Source organism: Atractosteus spatula, chromosome 18, assembly GCF_055471065.1.
Source record: "Atractosteus spatula isolate fAtrSpa1 chromosome 18, fAtrSpa1.hap1, whole genome shotgun sequence".
In the NCBI taxonomy this organism is placed as follows: domain Eukaryota; kingdom Metazoa; phylum Chordata; class Actinopteri; order Semionotiformes; family Lepisosteidae; genus Atractosteus; species Atractosteus spatula.
Window position 1 is genome coordinate 13,290,070 of NC_142723.1, and position 27,387 is coordinate 13,317,456.

General features: G+C 44.7%; 1 protein-coding gene across 2 annotated transcripts in view; it reads left to right on the plus strand.

Moving 5' to 3' along the window:
• ankfn1b (ankyrin repeat and fibronectin type III domain containing 1b) overlaps positions 1–27,387 on the plus strand; it is a 229,744-nt gene that overhangs the window by 169,660 nt on the left and 32,697 nt on the right. For both annotated transcript variants that reach the window (XM_088936773.1, XM_088936774.1), the window contains 2 exons: positions 22,596–22,797; positions 23,906–24,113. In XM_088936773.1, coding sequence (XP_088792899.1) covers positions 22,596–22,797; positions 23,906–24,113 — 410 coding nt within the window. The remainder of the gene's footprint in view (positions 1–22,595; positions 22,798–23,905; positions 24,114–27,387) is intronic.

Consider the following 27,387-nt stretch of genomic DNA (forward strand, 5'->3'; position numbering starts at 1 on the left):
AACTAGCCCAGTAGTGGTCTCACTATTGGCAAGGCCTCATGGGGAGACTTGCATTGCTTGTGCTATGCTCTCCCTCTGGAAACCATGGTAACTCGAGGCAGACTCCAGGCAGACATACAATGTCGTCAGATTGGCTCCTCATCAGGTTGATGTTTCCCACGACACCGTGCGACTCCCAAAAGCTCAGGAACGCACCCAGGTTGAAGATGGCGTGTAAAAAGGGCAAAGTGAACGTTTGCAAAACGGAAGGTCGGGCTTTCTAGTGCGCCGCTGGCAGCAGAATTCATCTGCTTGCTGAGCCCCCCCTTCAATGAGGAAATTGTGCAGGAACCAGGCTCTTTGGTTTAACTTGTAGCTCAAGTCAGCTTATTGTGATTGGAGCCAGCTCAGGTTTGCAACAAAACAGTGACTCGCCAGAGACTTTGGTGCCACAAGCTGTAAGAGAAACTGCTAAAGGAAAAATGGGTGAATTTGCACTTTTGCTTTAAAACATAATAAAAGATACGAAGGAGAAGAGGCCCTAGGGACCATCTTCCACGTTCAACAAACAACACCTGTAGAGATATTGAAGTTCTGTCTGTGTTTCATAGCTGTGTGTTTAAAACAAATACCAAGGTTCTGTGTGGTAATTGAAAGATCATATGGCTTGTAAAAAAAGGATAATAACAGTGGTTAATTACATGTCAGCGTCCACACTTTATTAAATCCTTCTGTCTTCTTTAGGGGGGAGAAGTTAGGTACTGGGTTGCGATTTTGAATGGTATTTTGATTCAACATTGTTCTAACTGAGAGATATCTGGGCAGCACCTGTGCTGTGACCTGCATTGTCATCGACTGCTGGTTTGAAACCTCTTACAATATGTGGACCAGGCTGAAACTGGGCTGCTAGTGCACATCACCCAATTGCCTGCTGCAGTTCGGCAGTGAATGAAAAAGGTTCCCCTATTTTTTGTAAAGAATTCCAGAATACCCTGGGATGAAAAATGTTATGCAAATGCAAGGAACAATTATCGATTACAATAATATATGGACACATAATAACATGTATATATGACATGTACAGTGTTAAGAAGTGTATTTATGGAACTGCTTTGAACACACTACAAGCAAAGCCTACAGTAGGAAGACACGAACACTGCAAGTTTCTAACATCTGTGTCAGTATTTTTCCATATTTTATCTTTAAAAATGCACACTTCCTTTTGAAAGTTTTCAAAAAATGGAACAAGAAATGGCTGGGGAAACGTTTAAGGTTCAGTGATTTGGCTTAGCTGATATCAGAGGGACAGTTGAGTTGTCTGCGGGCACCTGCCTTCTTGATCTCACACACCCAGTTTCTGAACATTGCAGTCCGGCAGGTGGGTACTCGACAGCAAGTGGCAAATGACTTAAAGCCACTTTGCACAAGCGTGAAAGTTCTCGTACACACAAGTGTCTGTTCTATTAATTATCACCCTCCATTGCCTGCTTTGTAGGGCCCTGTCTCATTGTTGATATCACAGTTCGGGCATGCCTCACAGATTCGGTCGTTAGTAACCTGAGACACTGTTATGTCAAACCGCAGACTGGGTTCCGTAGGCAGTTTGTCAGCCTCAATTTGTGTCATTGTGCTGCTTAAATGGTCTTATCATCCACCTGGCAGACTTACTATGTCTTACAGCTTGTATAAAAGAACAAAAATCTGCATTGTGAACCAATGCTCTTTAATGTCTCTGCAGCGTTGGAGATTCTTCTGCTCAGACAGCCCGCAGGAGAGCTAATATACTAATGTAAAAATAAATAATTGTCATTCTTGTAATTGGAATTGGTAATCATAATAAATCAGGTCTCGAGGGGGGCAGATGGGGTGGCTATTTGGATGTGGCACTTTACATAAAACATCTTGAAGTGCTTTGTGGAGAAAACAATCGCTGTTAATTATTTTTGAAGGCAGTGCGGCGGGGGAGTCCTATTCCACATTCTGAAAGGGAGTTCTTGGTGTCTGGGCTGGAATGACCTCTGAACCATTATAATTTATCCCACTGGAGCCGAATTCAAGGGCCAAATAATAATCTGGGCCAAAACACAGTCCAGCTGTTAGCTCTCTCTCATATAGTTCCTGCATCTCCTGTTAGAGAAGTAGGATATGCCAAGATATACGAGTTTGTTCTGTCAGTTTGATTCGTGCTGTTTGAGCCCCTTCACTCATGAACTAATAGGAAGCTAAGAAGAGGGTTCTGACTGACGTTTTTCCATTTCCAAATGGAATAAGTAATGTTGTCTCTGGTTGTCAACCAAAAAGCCACCAACTGAGGACACAAATGGAAACTTGCTAATTCAGAAAATTCAGCACCCGTACTAGAAAACTTTTGCAAAGAACGTTTTCGTGCATGGAATGAAAAGCCAAACCCCAATTTGGAAACAGTCAATTTGTTGCAGTAAGAGAGAAGTCCAGGAAAATGGTGTGCTCTGGTGCACTGTTCTCAGCATGACATTTTCTTTTGTTGCTCTATGAGTTCTGTTGTTGGGGCTTTTGCTGAGTAGTGTGTGGTAAGATATACACACTGGGGATGCAGTGGCTGGGGGTGGTGCAGTGGCTCTGTGGCTAAGGATCTGCGCCTGTGGCTGGAAGGTTGCTGGTTCGTATCCCGCGGCCGGCAGAGGAATCCTACTCCGTTGGGCTATTGAGCAAGGCCAAAACCTTAACTCTGTTGCAATAAGGGCACAGAGCCTGATCTGTTTTTTGCAGACTCTCTCATGGCAAGACAAAGCATAAATAAAGAAGTTCAATAAACAACCTTTCCTTGGATATGTTTGCTGCACAATGACTGTTTCCACCCAGCAAAGTAAGGTCTCAAGATTGGGGTGTGTGGTGAATATAGAGGAAGCAGATATTTTGAAATAGAAAATAATAATAATTAATAATTCCTTACACTTATATAATGCTTTTCTGGACACTCCACTCAAAGTGTTCTACAGGTAATGGGGACTCCCCTCCACCATCACCAGTGTGCAGCCCCACCTGGATGATGCGACGGCAACAATAGTGCTCCAGAATGCTCCCCACACATCAGCTATCAGTGGGGAGGAGAGCAGAGTAATAAAGTCGGTTCATAGATGGGGATTATTAGGAGGCCATGACTGGTAAAGACCAATGGGAAATTTTGCCAGGACGCCGGGGTTACACCCCTACTCTTTTCAAGGAACGCCCTGGGATTTTTAATGACCACAGACGGTCAGGACCTCGGTTTTACAACTCATCTGAATAATGGTACCTTTTTACAGTATAGTGTCCCCGTCACTATAGTGGGGCATTAGGACCCACACAGACCGCAGGGAGAGCTCCCCATGCTGGCTCCACTAACACCTCTCCCAGCAGCAACCTTAGTTTTTCCCGGGGGGGGTCTCTCATCCAAGCTTCAGTGGGCTGCCAGTTGTGAGTTGGACCCTTATTTCAAGAAAAGCTTCTGGGCTTGGTAGCGTGACGTAAGAAAGTGCGGAGAATGAAGGGGCCAACGTGGAATGATGTCACTGAGATGGACAGCGGAAGTGTGTGCCCAGGGGAAGGGGTCAACATGCAGGGACCCAGTTTCAACGTCTCCATTATTAGAGCCGGTGCCGTTGTGTCTTTGCGTGCATCAGTGGTGCAAATAAAGTTCTCGAGTCTCGAGTCAAGAGTCTCGAGTCAAGAGAGACTCGATAGCTTCTCACATTTAGTTGGTTAGTCTGTGTGTTGATGCCAAGCATCAGTCCCCTTCGCCCTCACCAGAAAAAACACAAACACACACACACGAGAGACACAAAGCAAATAAAATCTGCCTAAAATTAAAACCTTCTTGGGAAAACTCGGGGCACAACTCCTCATGAGAGCAAAGTGGGAAGTGAGGTCCTGGAAGCTCCTGTTCAGTGGAAGTGGAAGGAGGAGAGGTGAGACAACCAGAACTTTGAAGACACAGGAAGAAGAGCTTTTTGCACCAGTGTCGCTTCTTAAGTCTCTGTTGCCGCACATGACATTTTAAACAACTTCAGGGAAGAATGATGTCAACCGTGCCTGCAGTGGTTTATAACAATTCAAGGGCTTTCTGCAAGACTTCTACTTAGAAAAATTAGACAGATACTCAGGAAAACTGACAGTTAAGACAACCGCAATGGCAGAAACTCCAAGAGTTCTTTCAGTATAAAAGTACTGTACAAATTGAAAGGAGCCTACTTTGCCCATTTTCCCAACCAGTTCACTTTAAACGTCTCGGGTGAGCTTAGGCAGTTTAATTAATTTATGGAGTGCAAACTCACAGATTGTTTTTTTTCCAAAAGGCTAATAAAAAAACTTGAAAGACCAGGCTGTAAAACTGCTCATAAAAGAAGTTCCAAACTCAAAATCACTGCCACCATGATAATCAAAATTCTTTTAAATTCTTCGGCTGAATGCTCTCAAACTGAACCGTAAAGTTGGTCAAATTTGTTTAACAGATTTTACTTCTGGCTTTTCGCATATTATTCTTTGTCCTTGCTGTGCCTTTCACAAAGCAGTAGCCCGATGCTGAACAAATTAATGGATGTAGTTTTGCATTTGATACAGCAACACAAGGCATAATTGTTTTTTTTCATACATTTGGAAGCTACATGACATGCTAGTCGTGGGACTGATATGACTCACCTTGGTAAATAGCAATATAGCGTCACATACCTGCATGTGTTCTGCAATACATCCAGTTTTATCGGATGATACAGGTATGTTTCTACTCAAAGGGTTTCAGTTCCTTCTCTAAGAAGGAACACTTAATGATACATCACTCCTCACATTTCAGTATGTGGATTGGTACTGTATGTGCCCAAACAGCCAATGTTATAATCCGAAGCACAGCATCCGTTGGGTGGAAAGGAAAAGCGGTGGCAGAACTGACAGAGTAAAGGCAAGGAAAATAAGTACATGGTTTGTGTAAAGCAAATTCTTGTGGAAGGGCTTCAGTGCAAAAGAGGAACGCATTAGTTAGAAATTGTATGGGCTGTTACAATGTAGCTTAATTAACGTATTTTTTCTCTGCATGTTTTCTACTGCTTGGAATCACTGAGGCTTAATGTGAATTTGGCCAGGGCCAGTCCCCCCCCCCCCCCCCCCCCACCAAAAACAAGACCTGCTGTCTGAATGAGGTCTAATCCCTGGTTAGATAGAATGTATTCAGCCTCCTCTTTCGGAAGAGCTGGGCTCAGTCTGGGCTGCTGTCTGCAAGCATGCCTCTCGTCAGAAAGTGGAATGCTGGTTTCTTTCCAGGGGAGAAACCTGGACCGATGGGAAAGGAGGTGGAAGTTCCTAGAGGGTTTTTGAGATGTTCAGGTAAATTGCCGTCAAAGTAAATAGATGGCCAGATTATGGGTAGCTCCCTTCTCTGCCAGTGAAGTAAACATGTAAACAGGCCCTTCAGTGTATATCCCCCAGACAGGAGGGAGGCTTAGAAAGCATTTGGTTTCTGGGGAATGGAGAGTCATGGCAAGAAGCAGGGGTATTTGTGCTTACCTGTCTGGTGGAAAGATCCAGGGAGAGGTTTCGGATTCCCCCGGAGTCTCCCAGACTGCTGAGGATTGCTCTTGCGGATGCTGGTCTGTAGCCGATGGGATTTACAAGCTGGCTCGGCTGCTCAGCGTCCCGGGCTCAGGTTACCGAGGAAAGCCTCGCCGTCAGCAGTCGGAGAGAGAGAGCAAAAGGGAGTTAGAGAGCAGAGGTTTGCTCACATGCGCTTGCTGAAGCATGTTCGAGTCATCGGGGAACCTCTCCAAGTCTCCCCTTTTCAATATGGTGGAAAGTCAGTCTTAACATTAACATTATCCTGAAACTTGGTTCATATCTTCCCTCTTCTCTCAACGACGGACTTGTTTTCTCCTAATTCTCTCTTTTCATTTGGAGGTTTTGTTTCACACCTCTCCTAACCTCTCTCGACTTTGCACCACTTGGTTGGCCACTCTGCCTCTCCCCTGCTCCCGCCTCCTCCTCTCTCCTGGCGTGTGTTTTCCCAGGCTATATTATCTTTGCTGACTGCCCAATCTATCTTACACCCAAAGAAGGCTCCATGGATGAAACGTTGTGTTTTCTTTCTTCTCTTTTCAGCATGGAATTAACCCATTACTTGTTCCTTTGCAGCCTACGCATGCTGACGCAGCTCCCCACCTGAACTACTTTAACATTGACCTAATGACTTTGCTGTTCATTATCCCTGCCTAATTGCTAACCTTGACCCTTCTTCCTTAACTTATTATTAATATCAAGCCTGACTGCTATCCTTGATGGTCTCAGGTATATATATTCCCCCTGCAGTACGATTGGGATGAAGACAAAACCAAGACCTTCACGCTTCCTAAAAGCCAGGTGTGAATAGAAAATTCAGAGAAAAGCAGTTCTTTGTTCTTCCTTTGAGTGGAAAGAAAGAACTTTAACTTCTGGGCTACAGGACCTTTGCCTTCCTAAAGGAAGTGTTTTTTGCACAGACAAAGCTGCTGAAAAGATGGAACGATGTTGTGTACACAGCCTTGACCCTTCTCTTTAATCCCACACTACAATGTAAGACGTTTTGCAAGCAACTCGGCAGCTTTCCATGCCCGGTACATTATTATACTCTAGACTTGTGAGCTGAAATAAACACTGATGTTTCCTGCATGGCGAACTGGTGGAAAAACAAATACAGCATGGCTAAACACACTAGTGTAACCTCATTGGGAGGACGGGTAACTGTAGCAAAACAAGGGGTCTTTGAGGAGATTTCTGCTGGTACTGTTGATTAAGGTAAACAGAGCCACCACAAGCTCAGTAAGTCATCAAAACCTCATGGTGTCTCCCAGTCCCCCTACTCCATCTCCAAGCTGAAGCTGTGTCGTAGTCTCTCATTGCAAATTCCTGAGTCTTGAGTCCAGATGCGACAAAGGGCCCAAAGTGTTTTACAGTAGAGGCTTTTAAAACCTGTAAAGGATCTGATTGAATTCCGATTCATTCAACACTGAAAGCTGCATTTCAAGAGATGCTTAGAACACATGGTGAGTGCTTTTCTATTCCACCCAAAACTGCAGTCTGTTAAGCTGAACACTGTCATTCACCGCTGATTGCGAAGGACTCTACCTAAGCTTAGTCACTGGCTGGTGTGGATGTTCCTTCTGCGATGGCACAAGTATATGCTTTAAAGAGCGTAAACCACCCCCAGACAAAACAGCTCACTGCAGGAACTGTCAGTGCTTGAATTACAGCCGCACCTCACTCTGTAAGTGGTGCCTCCGAGCTGCAGAGGGAGAATCGCAGAGTAACCGCAACAGTGAGGGCTGCAGCTCTGTGAGTCAGTGTCCGCAGGGCATTGCCCACTCTTGTCTACCATCATGTGGCTGGCCAGCACTGACCACGCTCGGCTTCAATGGGTTTTTAAAGGCTGATGATGCCTCTCCCTCAATCCCATTGGGACCATCCCCATGGCGACTGCTGTCTGTCCGTAACCAACCGCTGAGGGATCTACCTCCCCCCCCTCTGCAGAACATGACAGGTGGCAAGCCTGCCTCCGGGCGCAGAAGGCCAGCGGAAAGGTTAATCGCTCAGGGGTCTGTAGGTATTTCACTAGTTCCTAGCTGGGAAATAAGCAGGGCATTTCCTCGCATCACATTAAAGAATCACAGCAAGATCAGGCTTCATTCCAAGTGCTGCATTCCCTCTTCCGATTCTTGATTGGTAGGTTTTTTTAGAAACATTCTTTTTGTTATTGAAAGGCAGCCCCTGTCTCTACAGAGTTTGCTCCCACTCACTTGACTGCACTTAACATTTGGTGCTGCACATGAATGGCCTATGCACTTTTGCTACCGTTTTCCAATCATGGCTAACGTACAACAATGGGATGCCCATAACACAAGCCTGAGGTGTAGCATTGTGGGGAAGTATACCGCTGCTGCTCTCTGTGCTGCTTCCTTGATAAACCTGCAGAGCTCTTGAGCATGAAGTACATGCTTGCAAGATTGTGCCTTGAAAATTTGTGCCTGAAAACTTATACGTCTGCATTTCAAGCCACACTATCGGTTGTGTGGAGTGTTTCCACAGATCTGGTACTTACTAAACTGGGATCATCACATCCCCTTGAGTTGGATTATGTCAGCAAAGCCAACTGCTGTAACCATTTCGGTTAGTGTTAGGAAGAGGATGTGATGTCATGAGTTGCAGTTGCCAGGGGTTTTACATTAAGCACAGCCATATTCTCTGTTTCTCTGACCGGGTGCAACTGTGAAATGATGGCTTCTAGCATGTCCTTTTCATTTTTGATGGATTGACTCGAGCTCACTGAAATTATTTAGTATGTGTTTGGTTAACAGGTCTGTTTCTCCTCAGGCATCTGGGTAGGAAACCGCTTATGGCTGCCATTTGCGTTGTGTGCCATTTTTTTTGCATTGAATAAAATTTTAATTTTTCCATCAGCCGAGCGGTGAAGTGCCTGCTCTTCTTGTCTCTCGTCACGAGAGCAGGAATATCTCAGCGTTGCAGTGATTGAAATTTGATTTACTTTTTCGACCCAAAGAGCATCAGGTGTACCAGCTGGCGAGCAGAGTTAATTCATTCAACAGCAGCACAAACCGGGTCACTTCAGAAAGACCTCAGTCCTACAGAGTTTTTTTTTAAACTATGTCATGAGAGAAGACAGAAAATTCTCACAATCTGAGATTCCTTCACAAACATAACATTTACCTCTTTGCACTGGGGTCTGTGGTTATTTGCTCCCTAAAAGAGTACTCAGTTACACAGAGTTCAGTACTTCTGCTTACCTAGAGTTTACTCCAGAACTGATGACAAATTAACCATTTTTCTGTCATTGTATGCATCTGCCACCAATTGTGAGCGAAATGAATCATCCAGCGTTTGACAGAAAACATACTGAAATTATGGCAGAATACTTTTTTGCAAAAATGCGCACAACACACTTGCCACTTTTAAAAATGTGCAGCGTTACAAAGAAACTAATTTACAATAAATAGAGAACAATTCACGTAAAAGGCTCATTCATCAGATACAAGATCATTGTTCTTACATACAACTTAGCTGGCTTTCTGGTTTTGGTAAAGCACAGCTCTGGTTTCTATATTTGAACCAAATAGGAAAAGGGATTTGTTGTGAGCAGTGGTCCACGCTGGAAACAAATGAAAGCATAGGGATGTCTTGTGTCAGCAGGAGAGCGTGGTCAGCCCTTGGATAGAGGTTTCAGGCAATTATATTTTGCTCATAGTAAAACGTCTGGCATGGACCTCCAAATTACTGCTTACCAAGGATATTGTTGTTGATGTTGTTGTTTTCGTTTTCAGCGGAATAAAATAGGGCTCTGAGCAAAAAATGAGAAAAGCGGTCGAGGCTTGAGTCACAGGAAGCCTGCGCGTGCTGTAGAAGGTGTCTGAGGGCCAGCGAACGGTGGTTTTAGTTTCCCTGTCTCTCGGGAAAGGGTTACGGAGTGCGTCTCCCCCAGGCCCCGCTCAGCCTGCCTTCTGCTGTCTTGACGGGTGAGCTGGTCCCCGCCGAACGAGGGACGGCGCTGGAGTGTGTGTTGTCAGAGTTTGTTGCGTTCCCATGCCAACTCCGGTGCGTCTGTCACTTGGGGTCATGGGGCTAACTTGGCTCCCAGTCTCCTATAAGCAGATAAGACCCGGCAGGGAAAATATGTGGATCCTAGTAACACTGTCCCCCTCCCCATTCCCCCCACCCCCACACCGGCCTCTGTAGCCTGCTTGCCTCCAGTCAGTCTGGTGCCAAGAGTCAGATTTCAGAATTTCCTTATACAAGCCACATTTAGAGCGCAGAGCCCTCTCTCCATCCCCGGCTCTCTCTCTCCCTCCCTGCTTTACTCTCAGTCTTCCCTGTCGTCAGCGCAGGACCTCGATCTCTCTCTTTTTTGTGTTACTCCTGAGGTGCTCAGACCAGTTCTCTCTGCTGACCTGATCAGCTGTTTCTTTGTGGCCTGTCTACCTTGGGCTTCTACTAGAAAGAAGAAATACTATAATAAGTTGCTCATCTCTCTTTACAATCAGCACCTTAACATTTTGGCCCATTTTATATGGTTGTGTCTATATTTGTTAAATTGGGTGGGATAAATCTAAGGAAAGGTGATCGCCGAGGTATCCAGTTTCCTTATCTTTAAAGGCTGGCGTAATTCTCCTTTTTTTAAAGGCGTAATCACGTTTAGGCTACCGCTTCAATACAGTCCATTCGTCACTCAGCGAGACCCTGGGCATAACGCAGGCTTCCTGCGTCAAGCGGAGGCGATATCCTTCCCAGCATGCTTGCCAAAAAGATCGGTTGAAATTTGAGCAAATTTCTGGCTAAAGCAAAGTAGTGGAAAGTCCCGAGTGGCTCAGCAGGCAGGTGGAGCTCTATGCTTCAGGCATCGTGGGTTCGGCCTGGGTGGTGTCACTGTCAGACCCCCTAAAGAGTTGTGCATAAACGACTGAGCACCCCAAGGGTGGGGTCAGATGATGTTCTCTCAGCCTACCAGCAAACCGTGACTGCTATTGGCTTTACCCAGGCCCCTGATTGCAGCGATGTCAGTGAAAAACTGCAGTGAACTCCCCTGTCACAATGGAGCTTACAGTGTGTGATAAGAGAAAAAGGCGACAAAGGCAGGTGGCAGTTGAGTCTGATTCTCTCCCCCGCAGTGCAGCCATGGCCTGAGAGTGGGGTTTTAGAACGCTTGATGGTTGTAAACGGGGGTTGGATGTAATAGAAAAGAAAATTGCGGTTTCCAAATACAAAAATGCTTGATTTTAGGCCCATGAGCAAATTTGGTTGTTATTCTAATGTAGCACTGTGGAAAAAAGGTTGACTAAACATACTGGTGTTGTTCTGGTTTCCTATAATACCTCTGTGCCTGTGGCATTGATATCAGCCTTCAGAGTGGACATCTGCATCAGATCAAGGTGGATCTTGTCACAGTTGTGACTGTTCTTCATTTTTGTGCCCAGTGTTGTGTCACACACACACCGTACCTCTGTCCTATTTTAATATGGCTGGGCTCTGTAGTTGCCCTATGAAAGTTATGACCATTTTGAAATTTCAGCAATACGCATCATGTATCCTACAGTATTTAATTTGAACTATATGTATAATGTATTCTGTTCAGGCATGGTGCCAGAGCAGTTAGCACTACTGCGTCACAGCTTCTGGATCTTAGGTTCACTTCCAGCTTGGGTTGCTTGCCAGTGTGGAGTCTCACATGTTCACAAAGACATGCTGAGCAGATCTGATTGGTCTAAATTGGTCTTCTCCAGGGGAGAGTTTCCAGGGGGTTTCATATGTGGGAATTTGTTCCCAATCCAATCAATATTGACTGTGACTACAGAGTGAAATGGCACATAATTGAATGAATGGTTTTCGTTTGTCCCTGGTCTAATGCTGTAATATTGTGATCTGCTCCTGAAATGGGGGTTAGCTCAGCGGCAGTCCTAATCAATGGCACCGTTAGCTGTAAATCTGTGAGATTGCTTGCTGTTACAGTTTGCGCTTTCGGTATCTTCAGAAAGGGGAACACTTTACAGGAACACAAACTGGCTTCTTCTTGCTAAATTGTAGTCCATGTGGCTGTTATTGAGTTCTCATTAGTAGTGCTGAACTGAAAGTCAATGGGTTTGTTTTCCATTTCCGACCTCTCTGTCCCCACCTCTAACATGGCCCGAGAAAGCATTGCTTTTACAGGATTTTGTATTTTATTGTAAGGTAGGGGCACTCATACCTTTAGAAAAGCTCTGTGTCACTAATGTCACGACCAGTGTGCGCTTGAAGCAATGATCATAGCAGTGACGGCCATATCGTTTGATATATCTCCATTTTCCTTCGTGTTTGTATGCGTGTGGTCATTTAGATTGCTGGCCTCATTGGATCTCAGGCTTACCTGGACGGCATCATCATACTGCACCTGAGCCATGTTTTGCCTCCCCTTAGAACAAATTTGACCCCCACCCCTCCCCATGTTGCTGCATGTCCACAGACTGGCGCCAAACTGGATCGGTCTGGACTGAGGGCTGGAACCAGCTGCCCTCTGATTCAGCGATGTCCCCATTAAAGTTAGCGTTGGAGGGCAATGTCTTCTCCATCTGTTAAAGAGCAGGATCCAGAGCTTCTGATGCTGATTTCAGCTGTTAGTGGAACATCCATCGTGGGGACTAGACCTCCCTCCCCCCCCTCCCCCCCATCACCACCACAACCAAAGATTTATGGGGGCTGGAGGTTGTGGCGGCAGACGGCCTCATATTGAGGGGCCTGGCTGTCAGCAAATAGCTGGCCTGAGAGCCTCATGTGGGCAGGAGAGTTACTTTTAGCATTGACTGCAGCAGTGGAGAGAAGAAATCAAAATAAAGAAGGGCATCGGCGATGACAGGCTGCCAGGACAGAAATGCTTCGCGGTCCGGACGTGCTCTCGGGAATGACTGTGGGTAACAAAAGTCCATCTGAATGCGGCGGCATTTTTCATCGCAAGGAAACGATGTTGTCTTGTGTATACTGTTATTCCTAGGGAGCGCTGTCTGTGCGCTCGTGCGGCACTAGGCTCGGAGCTCCCACCAGGGCTTGTGAGGGGCTTCGCTCTCAATAAACCAGGAATGGCTGATGGAGAGTTACTGGGATCTTGTCCACTCAGCCTAAAGACTCTTATATCCCTTGATGCGGTGCTATCCTGGCAGCATTATTTGAACATGCGCGATTTTTTGCCCTTTCATTCCACCGCGAGAATCGAATTACTTTGATGGTCAAGGGAATGAAGCACTTTGCAGCGGTTTCCATTTAGCGCCACAAATCATATTTTTCGAGATGAGGGCTCAATGAACTTGCAAGACACATCACTCAAAGGAAAGACTATGTACACATGTGTAAATAATGTGAAACATTTATTACAGTTAATATTTATGGCACTTGGCCGCGCGTCAGATACACAGTGCAAATACGTAGAGTACCAGTTCCAAGTCCTTGCAAGTTAAGTTTCAGTTTCATCATGTGGAATATGCCAGGATAGTCCACTCTGGCAGCTATTTGAGTGTAACAGCGTTCATCCCAGTCTCCCCTGGACAGGAGGGAATGTTGTCCTTCTGGGTGGAAACACCTATTTTCCAGCTGTTTCCAGAGGCTGAGGCTCGACCAAGAATTCCAGGAACAACAGGGGAGTTCGAGGGCTCAGTGGCTACAGTGTGCCAGGGGTCATCCCCTGGAAACCACAAGCTACAGGTGTGCTGCTCCCCTATGAGAACCACACCTTTACTGCCTCTCCAAACCCTGCGTGGGCACTGATGACAAATTCTGCCCTTGGGATCATACCACAGAGGTTTATAGAGGGAAAACTGGCCTGGTCTCTTTGTACTGACTGGAAACTGGACGACAAACTGTACAGTAAAGTACTCTACAGTAGTCATTTGTCTTTGACTTACTAACTGCACGAGTGCTTAGAGACAATGCAGTTGATACTCAGAGCTTAGATAAATTAGATAACAATAAAAACAAACGTTTTAATTGTTTAGTTTTTTAACAAGCGCTTTAAATGGTAAGAAAACGTAATCTTCCGTTGCTAATTTTCCACTAAAGTGCTTATCATCCAGGATGAATTATTTAATATTTTAGCTTTTCGAAACGCCTCATCACTGGTAAAAACTGTGTATCTGATTCTAATCCAAAGCAAATATACAAATGATGGGTTATTCCTTGTGATTTGTTTTTAATGAAAAAATGCGGGTACATTAGTACATTTACGAAACCAGACTTCTCATTAAACTCAGCTGGGGTGAGATTCACCAAACATATATTTGTAGAAAAGTCAAATTGGGCGTGATATTTAAACTTAGGTTTTAACAGTTCCTTTACCCTGGACAGTTTCTGATCAGCTATTTCATCTTTTAAATTTTTTTTCCACCACCTGCTAGTCTAAGGCTCAAATCGACATGCATGTTTTAAAGAAAGCAACAGTCTGCATCACATTTCTGAACAGCAATTCCACTCATAATCGTGCTGGGGCTTCTCTTGTGGAGCTGTCAGCTGTGTCCTGAACCAGCCAGAAAGCTGTACCCTGCGTTTATTTTCTGATCACCTATTTCAGATAGATGGAATATTTCGTAAGGTACGGTGTGCTGTATATTATGGTTATGAGACGTACGTCTGAAGAGCACTGCTGTATTCCTCAAATTGGGTTTCTGTGATTCTTGTTTCACATCTCTGGAATTTATGTACACCCAGTCCTATGCATTCGTGGGGATATCTTCATGAACTGTCTATGGATACTAAAAAATGCATGAACTGGAAAAAGCTCTTCTCAAATATATATACAGTATATCATAGGTAGACCTAATCCACTGTACAAATCAACAACAATATGCCAAATTGCAAAATAAAATGACAAAACTCTATACAATCCTCCCAGGTTTCTATTACAAATATGATCAAAATGATCATAGCGCATGTGCCGTTGCAGTTCTTGAGGGCAGTCATCCTCAGGAAGATGTGATGAAATGGAAAAGATTCAGTGGGTAAGGTGGAGGAAAACGTGTGTAGGGATTTTGAATTTTGAGTCGTTTTGAGATGATCTGAGAGGCTTTGGGCCTCTAAGAAGGTTCCAGAACAGTGGCTCCTGTTAGTTCCCATTTATGCAATTAAACTCTTCATTGACTTAATAATCCTCAAAAGATTATTTTGAATCATTTGTTCCCAGCTCTCCCAACGTGTTGGGGCTCGCACAGTTGTATTTCTAAGTGAACTAAAATGCCAAACTTGTAAGCGGAAACAAAATGTAAATATTCAATTCAGGTGGGCTGGAATGAAAGCCAGCAGGTGTGTGGCTCACCAGCACCAGGAATGGGAACCACCGCTCCAGAACCTTTGAGAGCACCCAGTCTCGGCCTGTCACCATGAGTATGCAAAACTGCAGATAAGAACCAAGGGGTGTACCACTGTTTGGTTGATGTGTTTATGTGTTGCCATGTGTTGATTATCTGAACAGGCAGCTTTTTGCTCATGGTTTAAATGTCATTTAAATGAAGTAGCTAATTCAAGGGCCACTATTCGTAGCATGGAACTTGAAGAACAGCATTTCTGCGGTGAATGCCCAGATATTCCCTGTGCAGTGAGATTCTCCGATTGTCTGAAGAACCCACAAACCTGTCCACAACTTTTAATACTGGGTTCAGCACTGTTTACTTTTAAAAGCTGGGGGTGGTATTTGGCTGGACACACATACTATTGTTAAGGTTAATAATCATAAATACTGTGCTTGCTGTTTTACAAAACGGTTCAAGGAAACAATAATTAACAACGATCCATCCACACATTTTCGAACCTCTTTGTCCGATTAGGGTTAGAAGGGAGCCGGAACCTATCCTGGCAAGCAGCAGGTGCAAGTCTGGGCACATACATACAGGAACAGGTTAAGGTTTCGGCTGGCTGTGGAGACTTCCTCAGGTGTCACTCATGAAGAAGGTTCACACCTGAAGAAGGCTCCACAGCCGAAACATTGTGCCTGCTTTCTTTAGCATTTAATAAACCTTTACCTGTTCCTTTGCAGCCTATGCATGCCGACACAACTACCTTATTTGAACTGTTTTCACGCACACACACCGGGCCACTTTTCCCAGAAGCCAAGTAACTTACTAGTATGTCTTTGGACGGTGGGAGGACAACTAAGCACTCAGAGGAAACCCACACAAATATGGGGAGAACATACACACTCCACGCAGACAGCACCCCAGTAATTGAACCCAGAGCTCCAGCACTGCCAGGCAGCAATGCTACAACACCCCAACACGATTCTACCTCTTTCACCATCAGACATTCAGTTTCGTTTGTGAGTGAGATACACGGTTCACGTTGTCCTTAGACCCAATCTGTCATGTTCTTGAAGATGTTGCTTATAAAATGTGTCACGTTCAGCTTTATTTCTTTCACCTGAAATGTATGTGATAATATGTTGTGAATGGCGTTGGGGTGCCAGGCAAAAAGTATATGTGTGCCACACGCTGGCTCATGTACCAGTGGCTGCCAGCCCCCTGTTATAACACGGAGAGATTGCTGTCCCACTACTTGCAATCCTCATTTCAACTCGGGACAGAGCTGCTGTGAAGTACCAGGGCTCCTGGTATAGAGAGGATTTTGCACACTCAGTTTGTGGCCCCATGGACCAGGTATCTACATTCTTCAACTTCAAATGTTCGATGAAATCCCGTCGATTCCCTGTTTGTCTGGGAGCGCAGCTATACAAGACTGCAAAAGGGCTTCAGTAGAGCAGAGCAAGACCAACGATCCCAAATTACCTTTCCTGAAGCTTTTGTGATTTCCGTCAAAGCAGTTTGAAAACCACAGAGGGGTTTCGAAAGAGCACGACTGGTTTTGCTCAGGTTGCTCTTTCAGATTCATCTATGGGCTGCAGTCTACGTGGGCCAAGAGGTGGCTCGGAGAAGAATCGGAGAAGAAGTGCACTCTTCCAGTCTTTATCTGAGAAACCGCCTCTCTCCTGCCTCTGGATCTCTAGATTTTATTTTCGCTCAGCGTTCGGCTCTGACCTCCCGCGTCAGCGCTGGCTGTAACCTGATTCAGGCCTATCTGAGGAAGGCAGCTCCGGTTGTAATAAGGCCCTCAGGCACGCTGTTGCACTTTAACTATGCAGCAAGCATTTATTTGTTATCTAATAGAGCATGGGCTTGTAATTCCACTCGCGGGCCCCAGCCGGCTGCCGAGAGAGGGGAGACGCGGGGCGGCGGTGGGCCGAGTGTTTTGGATTTTGCCGAGCTGTGCCTGCCATTTGATGTGGGCTGAGGGGTTTCTCTGCCAAGCGTGCCCCCCCCCCCCCCCCCCCAAGCCCAGAAACGGGAGCTTTTGTTCTCAGCAAGGCGGCTTCCTGCATAAATATTTTTAAAATGTCCGAATAAAGAAATCCACAAATATCTCTTCCCGGCTCTCTATTTCAAGGCCTTGATGCCGGTGCCCAGGGTGACTGTATCTCTCCAGCTGCACGCCTGCTGTAAGGCCATCCCAGGCATTTGGGCTTTGAAATTTCATGTGCAAATAATTCCCCAATGTCTAGCTCGGATGCATTTTTCTAGATCTGCCCCTTTTGCTTTAAGGCTAGTGCAATGGAGGTGTGTGGTTTAATTGACAGATCTGCAGCATGTGCTGTCTCCACCTCCTGAAAAAAGTGACTCATTTGCAGCCAGTGCACCCCACTGATATAATTAAAAAGATGACGCTGAGTGATTGTTGTGTGCTTGTGTAGTACATATTGCTTCGATTGAAAACCGAGTTTGAAAGCAGGTTGTGCTCTGATGTTCTTGGCCAGTAGCCGACGCAAAAATGCTGTCCCGTTCCAGGCAAGCTACCCCACCAAACACGCTGTGTTTTTCACGTCTTACAGCTACAAAACCTAATTGAATCTAGGTTTGTGGAAGACATCGCATTGCACTTGCTATGCATCTTACCAAGTTCTAGTTTTGTTCAGCGCTGTTTAAAAAACAACTCCTCCAGCATGTTTACAAACTTGACAGAGATGTAAACGACTGCTTTTTAAAAGGATATCAGTCTACAAAGACTATTAGGAGATGGTCTCCCAAAGATAACTTCGACAGCGATGTTCATTTTGAAGAATGTTCTGAAAGTGTAAGCCCCCTAAAAAAATTAAGGAGGTTCCCTGAACTCAATTTTTTATCTGGCGATCAATTGCTCTCAGCCACCAGATAAAAACAAGTCTACATCTGGCGCCCTCCCGGTCTGCGCTTGGTGTTTTCATGCATACCGACTAAAGTGCTTTCAAAGGTTTCCTAACAAAGTACGATGAGAGAGGTAAATGAGCAACAAGCTTCCTTGCAAAACTTGAGTTTTTGAAATCATTCTCTGTCGGGAGTTAAGGCTGTTCTAGTTTCATGGCTATGCATTGCGAAGGGCAAACTCTATTAGCAGAAGTGTGATTAGTCTTCAATTTTATGCTAAATACCAGCGAATGTTTTTTCCGCAACACCTACGTCAAGATTCCCAGCCAGTTTTCTTGGCCTCGTTGGAAGATGCCAGTCTGATGCTTTTTTGTTTGCAGAACTGAAGCTTATTTTATTGCCTCTGTTGCCCTAGCAGTCACCCCCCCCCTGCCCAGCCCAAACCCGGCCTTTTACAATCTACAGCCTTGAGTTGTGAGGTGTCCTGCCTGTGAGTAATGCCACCCACTGCACTGAGTAAGGCCTGTGCTGCCGTCTGGGCCAGGCTCTCTGTCTGCAGTCTTCCCACTGGATTCTGCCTCCTGAAACACGCCAGTATTAACTGATGACTGGCCTCCTGTTGCCTGGTTTTCATGCATTTTGCTTGTGCACAGAGCTCACTTGCCAGTTGTGCCAAAGGGGGTATGAGTGGAAAATTTGATTGCATGTCAAAGTCTCTTAAACCAGGGTGGCTTTGCTGTAGTTATGCAATACCCCCTCTTGCCTGCTGCAGATCCAGCACACACTGTTCGCTCCAGGGATCTTTATTCCCCACTGGCTCCAGCAGTCTTCACACACTGCTCGCTGGCCTCATCGGGGGATTCGAGAGTTTGTGAAGGGAAAAGTAGTCCTATCCGGTGTGACCTCAACATTTTCTGTCGGGGTGTCTTTGCCAGCTTCGTGTGGTTTCCACAGAAATCCCTTTTCCCTTTTTTTTAAAAAAAAGTTGGAACGGGCGATGAGACTTTTCTTTTTTAGAACTCCCCGACTCCCCTGACTTTTATCAACTTTGCTCACGAGCACCCCTCACGTCCAGCAGGAGGCGACCTGAGGACAGCACACAAAGCCCCCCATGGAAAGGTAGCTAATGCATTTTGCACTTGGTGCCCCGCAACACAAACAAGAGGTGAGCACGGGCGAGTTGTGTGGCCTCCTTGGGGAATCCCATTTGCTTTGTGCAAAATATATTTGCACATATTTGGACCATGAGGTCCAACCTGCTTTCCAGAGGGAGGCCTTAAACTGGTGAATGAACATGTGACCCCCACACACGTACTCTACGGAGCACAGAGATTCTGGATTTCGGAAGCCCTTTGCTGTATTATAACTCACACCAGGGCTGTTTTGCGGCCTTAAGGTTTGTGGGGACTAAGGCTTCTGGGTTTTAGGAAAACACCCTTCTTTTCCCCGGAAAGTCAAACAAAATCCTTCCGGGTGAGGGGTGAGGGGTGAAGGGTGGGGGGTGGGGGGGGGGGGTACCAACTCCCCTCATCCCCAGCCCAGAAAATAAGAGCCTGTGAGGGGATGAATCGCTCCCCCATCCGCTCACTGTCCCAGAACCGATACCTTTTATTCCCAAAGCTTACCTCACCCCACCCCTCACTGGAGAAACTGTAAGCTTGTAAGCTTTTTGTATACAAGCTCAGGAACTCTAAAAGAGAGTTTTATCCTTTTACCTGAAGAGGAATAAAAACTGAGCCCAAAACAAAACCATGAAAACAATGTGACAATGACAGTTGGAAATGAAGCTGCCCAGCTCTGGGCTGCCATCCTTTTCCCTCTCAGATCGCACACCACTTGAAAATGAGAGGTTCTGCGTTTTGTTATGTCACAACCTCAATGACAGCGCTTTGCTTTCCCGATGCAGTAACTCTTTCAAAATTGTAATAACTATATAATTTGTACAAAGATTCTCCTGGGTTCATCGCTGGATGAGACAGGATATGTCATTAGCTGAGTGTGTCCAGTAAACGCTTAATGGAGGTGTACAGTTGGTCCATTGTCACTGTGGCTAACCAATTTGAAGTGTCTGGACTGTCTTCAGCATGCCAAGCAAGAGGAATTTAGTGGTTTAGTATTGTTGGAAAGAGATGCGTCTGTCCTTCCTCTGATAGAACTTTTGTGCGCACTTTTGGGGCTCATAGTGTGGATAAGAAGAGGCAGCATTACGATTGTACGTTAGAAATAGTGGTTTCTTTATCTTTCCTGTGCTGTTACGAGGGTTGCACAAATCATTAAAGAATGTTTGATTCCATGCTGGCTGGGGCATAAAAAGGAAAAATATAATTAATTCTAATTTCATTTAAGATACAAACCTAAAGGAACTCTTTTTGTCAAGTGGTAAATCCCAAAGGCAAAAAAAAAATCTTTACAGGATATTGCTGAGTTTCCCGCACCTTCCTCAATAACTCTTTCCGTTACAATTAATTGGGATTGGCAACGTTATCACAGATTGACGGTTGTTTTCGTGGTACCTGTGTTGGAAAAGTGAAAATGGATTTGCAACAGAGCGTAGGAAAAGTTACGAATGAGCGTAGGCTATTTGGCCTTTTGGTAGTTAGTAACTAATTGATCCAAAGATCTCACCCAGCTGTTTCTTGGAACAGCCAGGGTTCATTCTTTCAGATTCAATGACATGGTAACTTGTTCCACACTCCTACAACTCTTCGAGTAAAGACTTGCCTCCTGTTCTTGGCTTCAAATGTGCTTCTACATAGTTTCCACGTCCCTTGTGAAACGCATGCTTTTACTTGACTGCGGAATTCTGTGGGGCTGTAGAGGAAATTTCCATTTTGCCTGCAGAGAAGAATGTCGCTAATAGGTTTAAGCTGAAAAGTCCTGTCCCCTGTGTTGAGGCATGTAAACCACGAAAAGCGAAGAATTCCTTGTTGCGGGTGGTGGAGCTGGGTTTCATTGTCCCTGCTGACACATGTCACAATGACATTTACATCAGCAACTTTGCTGACGTGGGTGGTAGACGCTGGCTCCATGTCCAACACAGGGTTTCCAAGAATACAGAGTCAACAGCATTTTTCCTGTAGCCGGGACAGAGGCTTATCAGCATTCTTGAGATGCTAAGACAGCAATTGAGTAACTCTCTGGGGTCACAGAGAGAGAAGCTATAGAAGGCACATTGGAGGTAGCAGGAGAAAGCCATTTAGGTAAGTGACAGGATAACCTCAGGTTAGACTACAAATCAAATGGGTATTAAGCATTTGATATGGATAACTCCATGTCTTCCAAACTATAATAAGTGAAGGTCCGGAAGAGGCTTTGGCCTTTTAATGGCATTTTAAAATGACTCCAACTTTGAAGGGAAATCAAATGAAACTTGTGTTTTACCACGGAACTACCCAGACAAACTCTGCTGCCGTAAACCACCTGATCTCTTGTGCTTTTCGTGGTCCTTTTTTTCTTGGAGTTTTCAGCCAGAGCGATTTGACTGGCCCTCTTTTGTTTGCAACCTTGCTTACGTTCCTAATGGCAGCCAAGTTGCAAGCCCTCGCCTTTTTCCAGATGTCTTGTGAAGCGTCTCGTCTTCATCGTGCTGCAACAAAAGCCTTTCTACTATATGGAATATTTTTTTGAATCCGAAACGCTTAAACAAAGCTTCTGTTTTTACCAGGTATAAATGTCTTGTACTGAAGGAGTCTGGGTCTAAATGTGATGGGAGATAGGGTACTTGCGAGGCGTGTTAAAAAATAAACTTGTATGGAAAAGTTTTATGAAGAAACCTCTGTCTAGACCATATTTTTGCGATTTCATAATATCTCCACAGTTTGTTTTTTTTCTCGCAGTGTTAAGAGGATTCGAGTGCCAGCAGGGAGAAATTCAGACATTGATCTTTTGGCACAAAGCAAAAAATTCCCCAGTGTGCACAACGAGACTCCTACATTTTGGTTTGGTATTTTTTTTTACCAAGTAAATAGATGGGAAGTGTTTTCTAGAATCCTAATTGTGAAGTCATAGTTCCATAAAAGCACAGCCAATGTTGATTCATAAGTGTTTGAGAAACAGGGATATAAACCCTAATAGCAGTGCTCTGGCCATCCTCCGCAATGAAGAAGTGATCAAGGTAACAACATGAAGAGCCATTCAGATTGCCCTTATGTAAATGCTCCCTTCTGCTCAAGGAACAAGCTTGGCTAAGTTGAGAGTGATCTGTGTTGCCCTCACCTATTGTGATGGCTGTTACACACCCACAATGCCTATAACAGGAAGCTGAGTACCTAAGTGTCAGTAAAACACATTCTGATATGCACTCGTAGGCCAAAATATTAGGGATCCTCAATTAAAAGAATGAAATATTTAAGAGCATTAAGAGCATGGAATGGGCTTTCATTGCTGTCTTGTGGCCAGAACAATCCCCGTGAGCTCAGTCTCCTCGAAAACTGGTCGAAACAGTGAAACACGCGGCTCAGTCCCGTAAGCAAGCTTCTATAACTTCAAAGATTTCTTGCGTTAGGAATTTGTCTTTGCGCAGACCCCAGCTTGCTCTCCATGAGACACACAGACAGGGAGAGAAGCTTGGGGTCAGAACACAGGGTCAGCCATTTATACGGCGCCCCTGGAGGTGTTGGGGTTAAGGGCCTTGCTCAGGGGCCCAACGGAGTAGGATTCTTCTGCCAGCCGTAGAGAGCCACCGCTCCGCCCCGATTTTTATTTAAGATAAAGGAAAAAAGGTCTGTGAATATTCCTCAACCGTACCGAACACCTGCTTCAGCACGTTCCCATTGCCTCCAGACAGCCAGCACGTCCTTCAGGGGGGATTCCTAATGTTTTGACCAGTCAGGGTAATCTTAAAAATTGTGTGCAAGAAGGACAAAGGTGGCCCACCACCAGTTTAGGAAGTGGTGAATAGTGCTGGGTTCGATTAGAATGGCTGAGCTTAAGCCTCTCCTTGTTCTCTATTAGGTGTGACTCGCCGAAGATGACTCAGCAGATTCGGGAGCTCCCGCTGGCCCCATCCAGGAAGGCTGCTGGTCCCTCCTCACCCAGTGCCGCCCGCCGCCTCTACCGCAACCTGTCCGGAAAGTTCCGGGTAGGGCACCCCGGCCTGGACGACAACGTCATGTCGGGTCGCGGAGACAGGGACCGCGTCCGGAAGACCTGCATGGTGAGCGAGCCAACCGCACTGACCTCCTCTGAAGATCCTGGAGTGACAAGAAAATTCCAAGAGAACAATCTCATAGGCAATCCAATGGATAGTGTAGGTCCTGGTTCTGTTGCAGTTTTAGTCTTGGTTTTTGCCTCTTTGTAAGACTTTGGCATCAGAGTTAGAAGTCTTGAAGTGAGAGGAGGCCATTTTCTAAATAAGTCTCAATAAGTCTGCAGCTGACATTTAAGTGATCAAATATAAGCTTCTTAACACTGTCGACTTTTAAGTGTCAGCTTTCCTTGCATTATCTCTTCCCTTAGACATTTAATCAGATTCTTAATGGATCTGTCATTTCTCGCTATTGCCACTGTAACATGGCTCATACAGTGAGCCTATTACAGAGATATAACTCCCTAGGACACCCATTAGCACTGAATCTTTTTGGTGTTAGTGTAAATCACTGATGCAGGAGGTGCTGTTTGTTGGTGGTCTAAGAAACAGCCTTTGGGTGCTGTCTGAGAACGTGCTCTACAAGCCACACCAGTATACTGAGAGGACAAGAATAAGAACATCGCATAGCAGTATGATCCATCTCAGCTTTTGCAAGCTGAAGGAACCTTGCGCACCGTGAACCTTGTCCTGATGAAAGAGAAAAGCAAATAAAATAATGAAAGTAAAAGTAAAATAATGAACATTTTTCTCATTGTAACATCCTCTGTGCACATTTGCTCAAAATTGGTCGACAAGCACATACTAGAATGTGCAGATCGTGCAACCTGAAACCCATCAAATGCAAAATCTAAAATGAAATATCAGAAAATAAGAATACCAATCGCAAAAAGGCACAATAAAGTTCAGACGATGATGATGGACATGATTGATTACTGACATGATCTCTTGTTTTCCATGAATACGATTGAAAGTAGAGGAAGTCAGATGTTATAGTAATGAAGCCTCCTACTAATGGAACACATTTTAAAATGACAAATTACATTGATGTGGTTATTTTCGTGATCGAATAGTGCATTGCGAGCAGTTATCATCTAAGTGCTACACTGTATAATTCAGAATCTCTAGGTCCTTGAGCACAGGGCAGAAATGTGTCTCTTCTCTGTCTCATTCTCAGTTCCAGAGTAATGAAGCCCTGTTTGAAGCTGTGGAGCACCAGGAGATTGACCTGGTGCAGCTACTGTTGGCGCAGTACAGCCTGGAGGAGCTGGATCTCAACACGCCCAACAGTGAGGGCCTCCTGCCGCTGGACATTGCCATCATGACCAACAACGTGCCAATGGCCAAGCTCCTGCTGCACGCCGGCGCCAAGGAGAGCCCGCACTGTGAGTCGCCACGGCAACCACATACCCACAACAGCACACCCTGTTCGATCAGGCCGCTTTAACACAAAAAGCAAGTGTAGGCCCCAAGCCTAGTGGAATACACAATGCTCCCGTTCACTAATGTGTGAAAATGTTCCCCAATGCCAGCTGGGTCAACAACCAGACATATTTTCAAAAACATGGTAAAACGGGTCACTGTAAATGTCCTCATTATTGTTTGAACAAAGAGAAATGCAAACAGAAGTAGTGTATATTCAAACAGAGGATCATATCGTCAAATCTAACCGCAGTGTACAAGCAAAATAACTTTTGAGTCAGTTTTCCTTACCGTTTACTTACGAGTCTTTTCAAAACATGGCTTTTAGTGCAATAACTAGCTACATGTGCTGTTATTGATAATGACTGGTAATTCATTTCAATTACAGTCAGTCATGCTCCTGCTGGAAGCGAGAATGATTCTGTCAGCGTTTTGCGCCCTTTTATTGCTGAGTGACAACTTGGAGGAAGTGACAGCCTTAAGCAGACGTTTATCTAGCGTGTTTGGAGAAATGGAACATGTCAAGGGAAATATGAAAAGTGGTCTGGGTAGCAATGCGGGTCATTCATAAAGGTTGTTATGAGCTATTTTCTCTATATAAAAACTTAGTTCTACAGGGAGGAAATGAGTTTAACGGTGTCAAGTTAAACATCACGTTGGCGTTAATCCATAAACTGCCTCACTGTTCTGAATGTTGCTGGTGCTTTATGCCAGTATGGGCACATTCACAAAAGCAATACCTAGGCATTTGTAGATTGTCTGTTAATAAACAGGCTGTTTTTTACAGATGCCCACCCCCCCCCCCCCCCCCCCCAAAGAAATTGAGGATAAATGAAACAAGATACACATGGATGAGAAAGGCTGTTTGCTAAAGTTTCTTGTTGATTAATTCTGTGGTGAAACAAGACGTCTTTTTAACAGTCACTCCCTGCAAAGCAAACTGGTACAAACTGAGCCATTTTTATAAGTCTTCAAATCAAACCCCATCTGAAGAGAATTGAGATCAAAGAGGCCGGCTTCCCGTCTGGTCTTAAAGGAGGCCTCTGAATCAGCATTCTAGACTTCAATGAACGCTCGTTTTAAGATGAGGAGCACGGCAGACACTGAACCTCCCAATCACCATCTCTCCTGTTGGAGGAGATCGGGGGGTCACATTTGAACAAATTCGACCCCTGGTTTAAACATGGTTAATCCTTAAACAAAGGAAGGTTATTGTAAAGTATAGGATGTTTTGAATGTGTTTTGAAGCATTGCAATTGTATGAAGGAGTATTCTCGCTCACCTTGTTAGGTTTAGGACTATATGAACTACGGTGCTAATTGCTCATATAACAGATGCTGACGTTGAAAGCTTTAAAAACTTAAGGAATCTTACAAAACAGGCCATTTTACCACAGCTATGTTATTTTACTGCTCCTAACACATCGATTTGAGGGTCGCATCCAGTCAAGCTCCAAGTCCGTTTTGACAACAATGCTGGGTAGCTTGTTCCATACCCCCCCAACCCTTTATCTTAAATTAGTGCATCATGCTTAGTTTTATATGCTCCTCGCCTTAATTTCCACTTATCTCCTCTGGTTTGTGTTTGTTTTGATTCGGAAAAAACCCTTTGACTTTGTTAAAGTCTTTGGGAATACTTGAATAATGTCCTCTCCTTCATCTTTTAGCCCATCAGTCTAGGACTGAAATGTTTGTGGTGGATGATGATAGTAATAAGCCAAATAGGATCTATTAGTGCATTGTTTTACTTCTGCAATTTTAAGATAGCATCGCTTGATTTCAGTTTTAACTTTGTGTCCGATCATAGTTTTCCCAGTCTCTAGAAGTTGTGAATGATTTGATGACATAAATACATATTTATCATAGCTATTTTCTACAAGCACAGTGTTTCAAACCTTTTAACTGTAGTTTGTATTTCTGCTACCTGCATGAAACACTATAAACGTGTCTGCATAAAATGACATTTGGAAGGTCTTTGCTCACAATTGGATTGAAGTGATTTAAACGTTTTTTCACTAGCTTCTATGGCAGGGTGTCTAATGCTGGTCTTGAGGGCTGATGTGTCCATGGTTTTCCATTCCAACTCATCTCTTGAAGAGTTAAACCAGCTGGTTACTGGTTTACCTGGACCAATTAAACATTTTCCCCTCAGCTGTTAATAGACAACGTTGTAGTCTTACCTCAGCCTGCGACATGTTGTCTTCTCAAGTCCTTTATAAGACAAACCGAGCAATTCTAAAAACCATCCTCCCTACCAGTAATCGTTCTTTGCCCCTGAGTTGCATGTTAAACCAGGTTGAATGACACAAATGGAAAAAAAAAAAGCTTGGAGTTCCCCTGGTCCAGTTTTTCAAGGCAGCTCTACAGCACATTCTTTTGTCTCTTTAAATATATCATATTAATACTGTATCTCTCTTTAACCATCTTGTCAAACTGGACCAATTAAGCCTTAAAGGAGTTAATGTATCCCTGCTCCTGAGAGCTTGTGCTGGCCGTGATTTCAAGAGTTGTGAAATATTTGTACCGCTGGTTCTCAAGGACCACACTTGACAAGACCTGCTTTGGAATGCCTGTACCACTTGGCTATGAATTCTGTACATCCTTACTGTCCTCTCAGCTGTCAGGCACTAGGCTAGACACTGGAGAAGACTTCTGCTCAGAGGAAAATCACCCGCAGGACATCATTAAACCACCAAACAGATGACAAGATCGAAGCACGGGAAATGCAGGGTTAAAGGAATAGTTACCAAAGTAAAGTTTTTTATTAGCTAGTTTAATTGTGTTCACGACTGTCTGGATGCCCCAAACATCTATGAACCGCGCAGCCTGTATTTCTGCTAACAGTCTCAGTTTTCCTACTCCTGTAAGCAGTTTTCTACTGCTAGCTCTTTTGAAATTCCCAGCATTTTCTGAATTCCACCAGACCAGCACATCTTTGTGTCTTGATTTTTCTTTCTTCAAAAGTCGTTTTTGAGTGTTTTCACTTTGAAGGTCCAGGCTGGCAGGGTGACAGATATGAAACAGCACCAAAGAAACATTTGAGGAGTGGGGGAAGTTTTACAACCAGCAGCCTTAATGAAAAGCAGCTCGCTAGGGACATTTGCACCATTTTTTAATTTTGTACAGTACGGTTTTACAGCGATTATTAAGGCCTGTAATTCTAACCCACTCTGTCGCCTAGTTTTGTTTTTTCAAAATGGACCAATCTTCTCTGCTGGCTGTTCCAGTCAGACCCAGT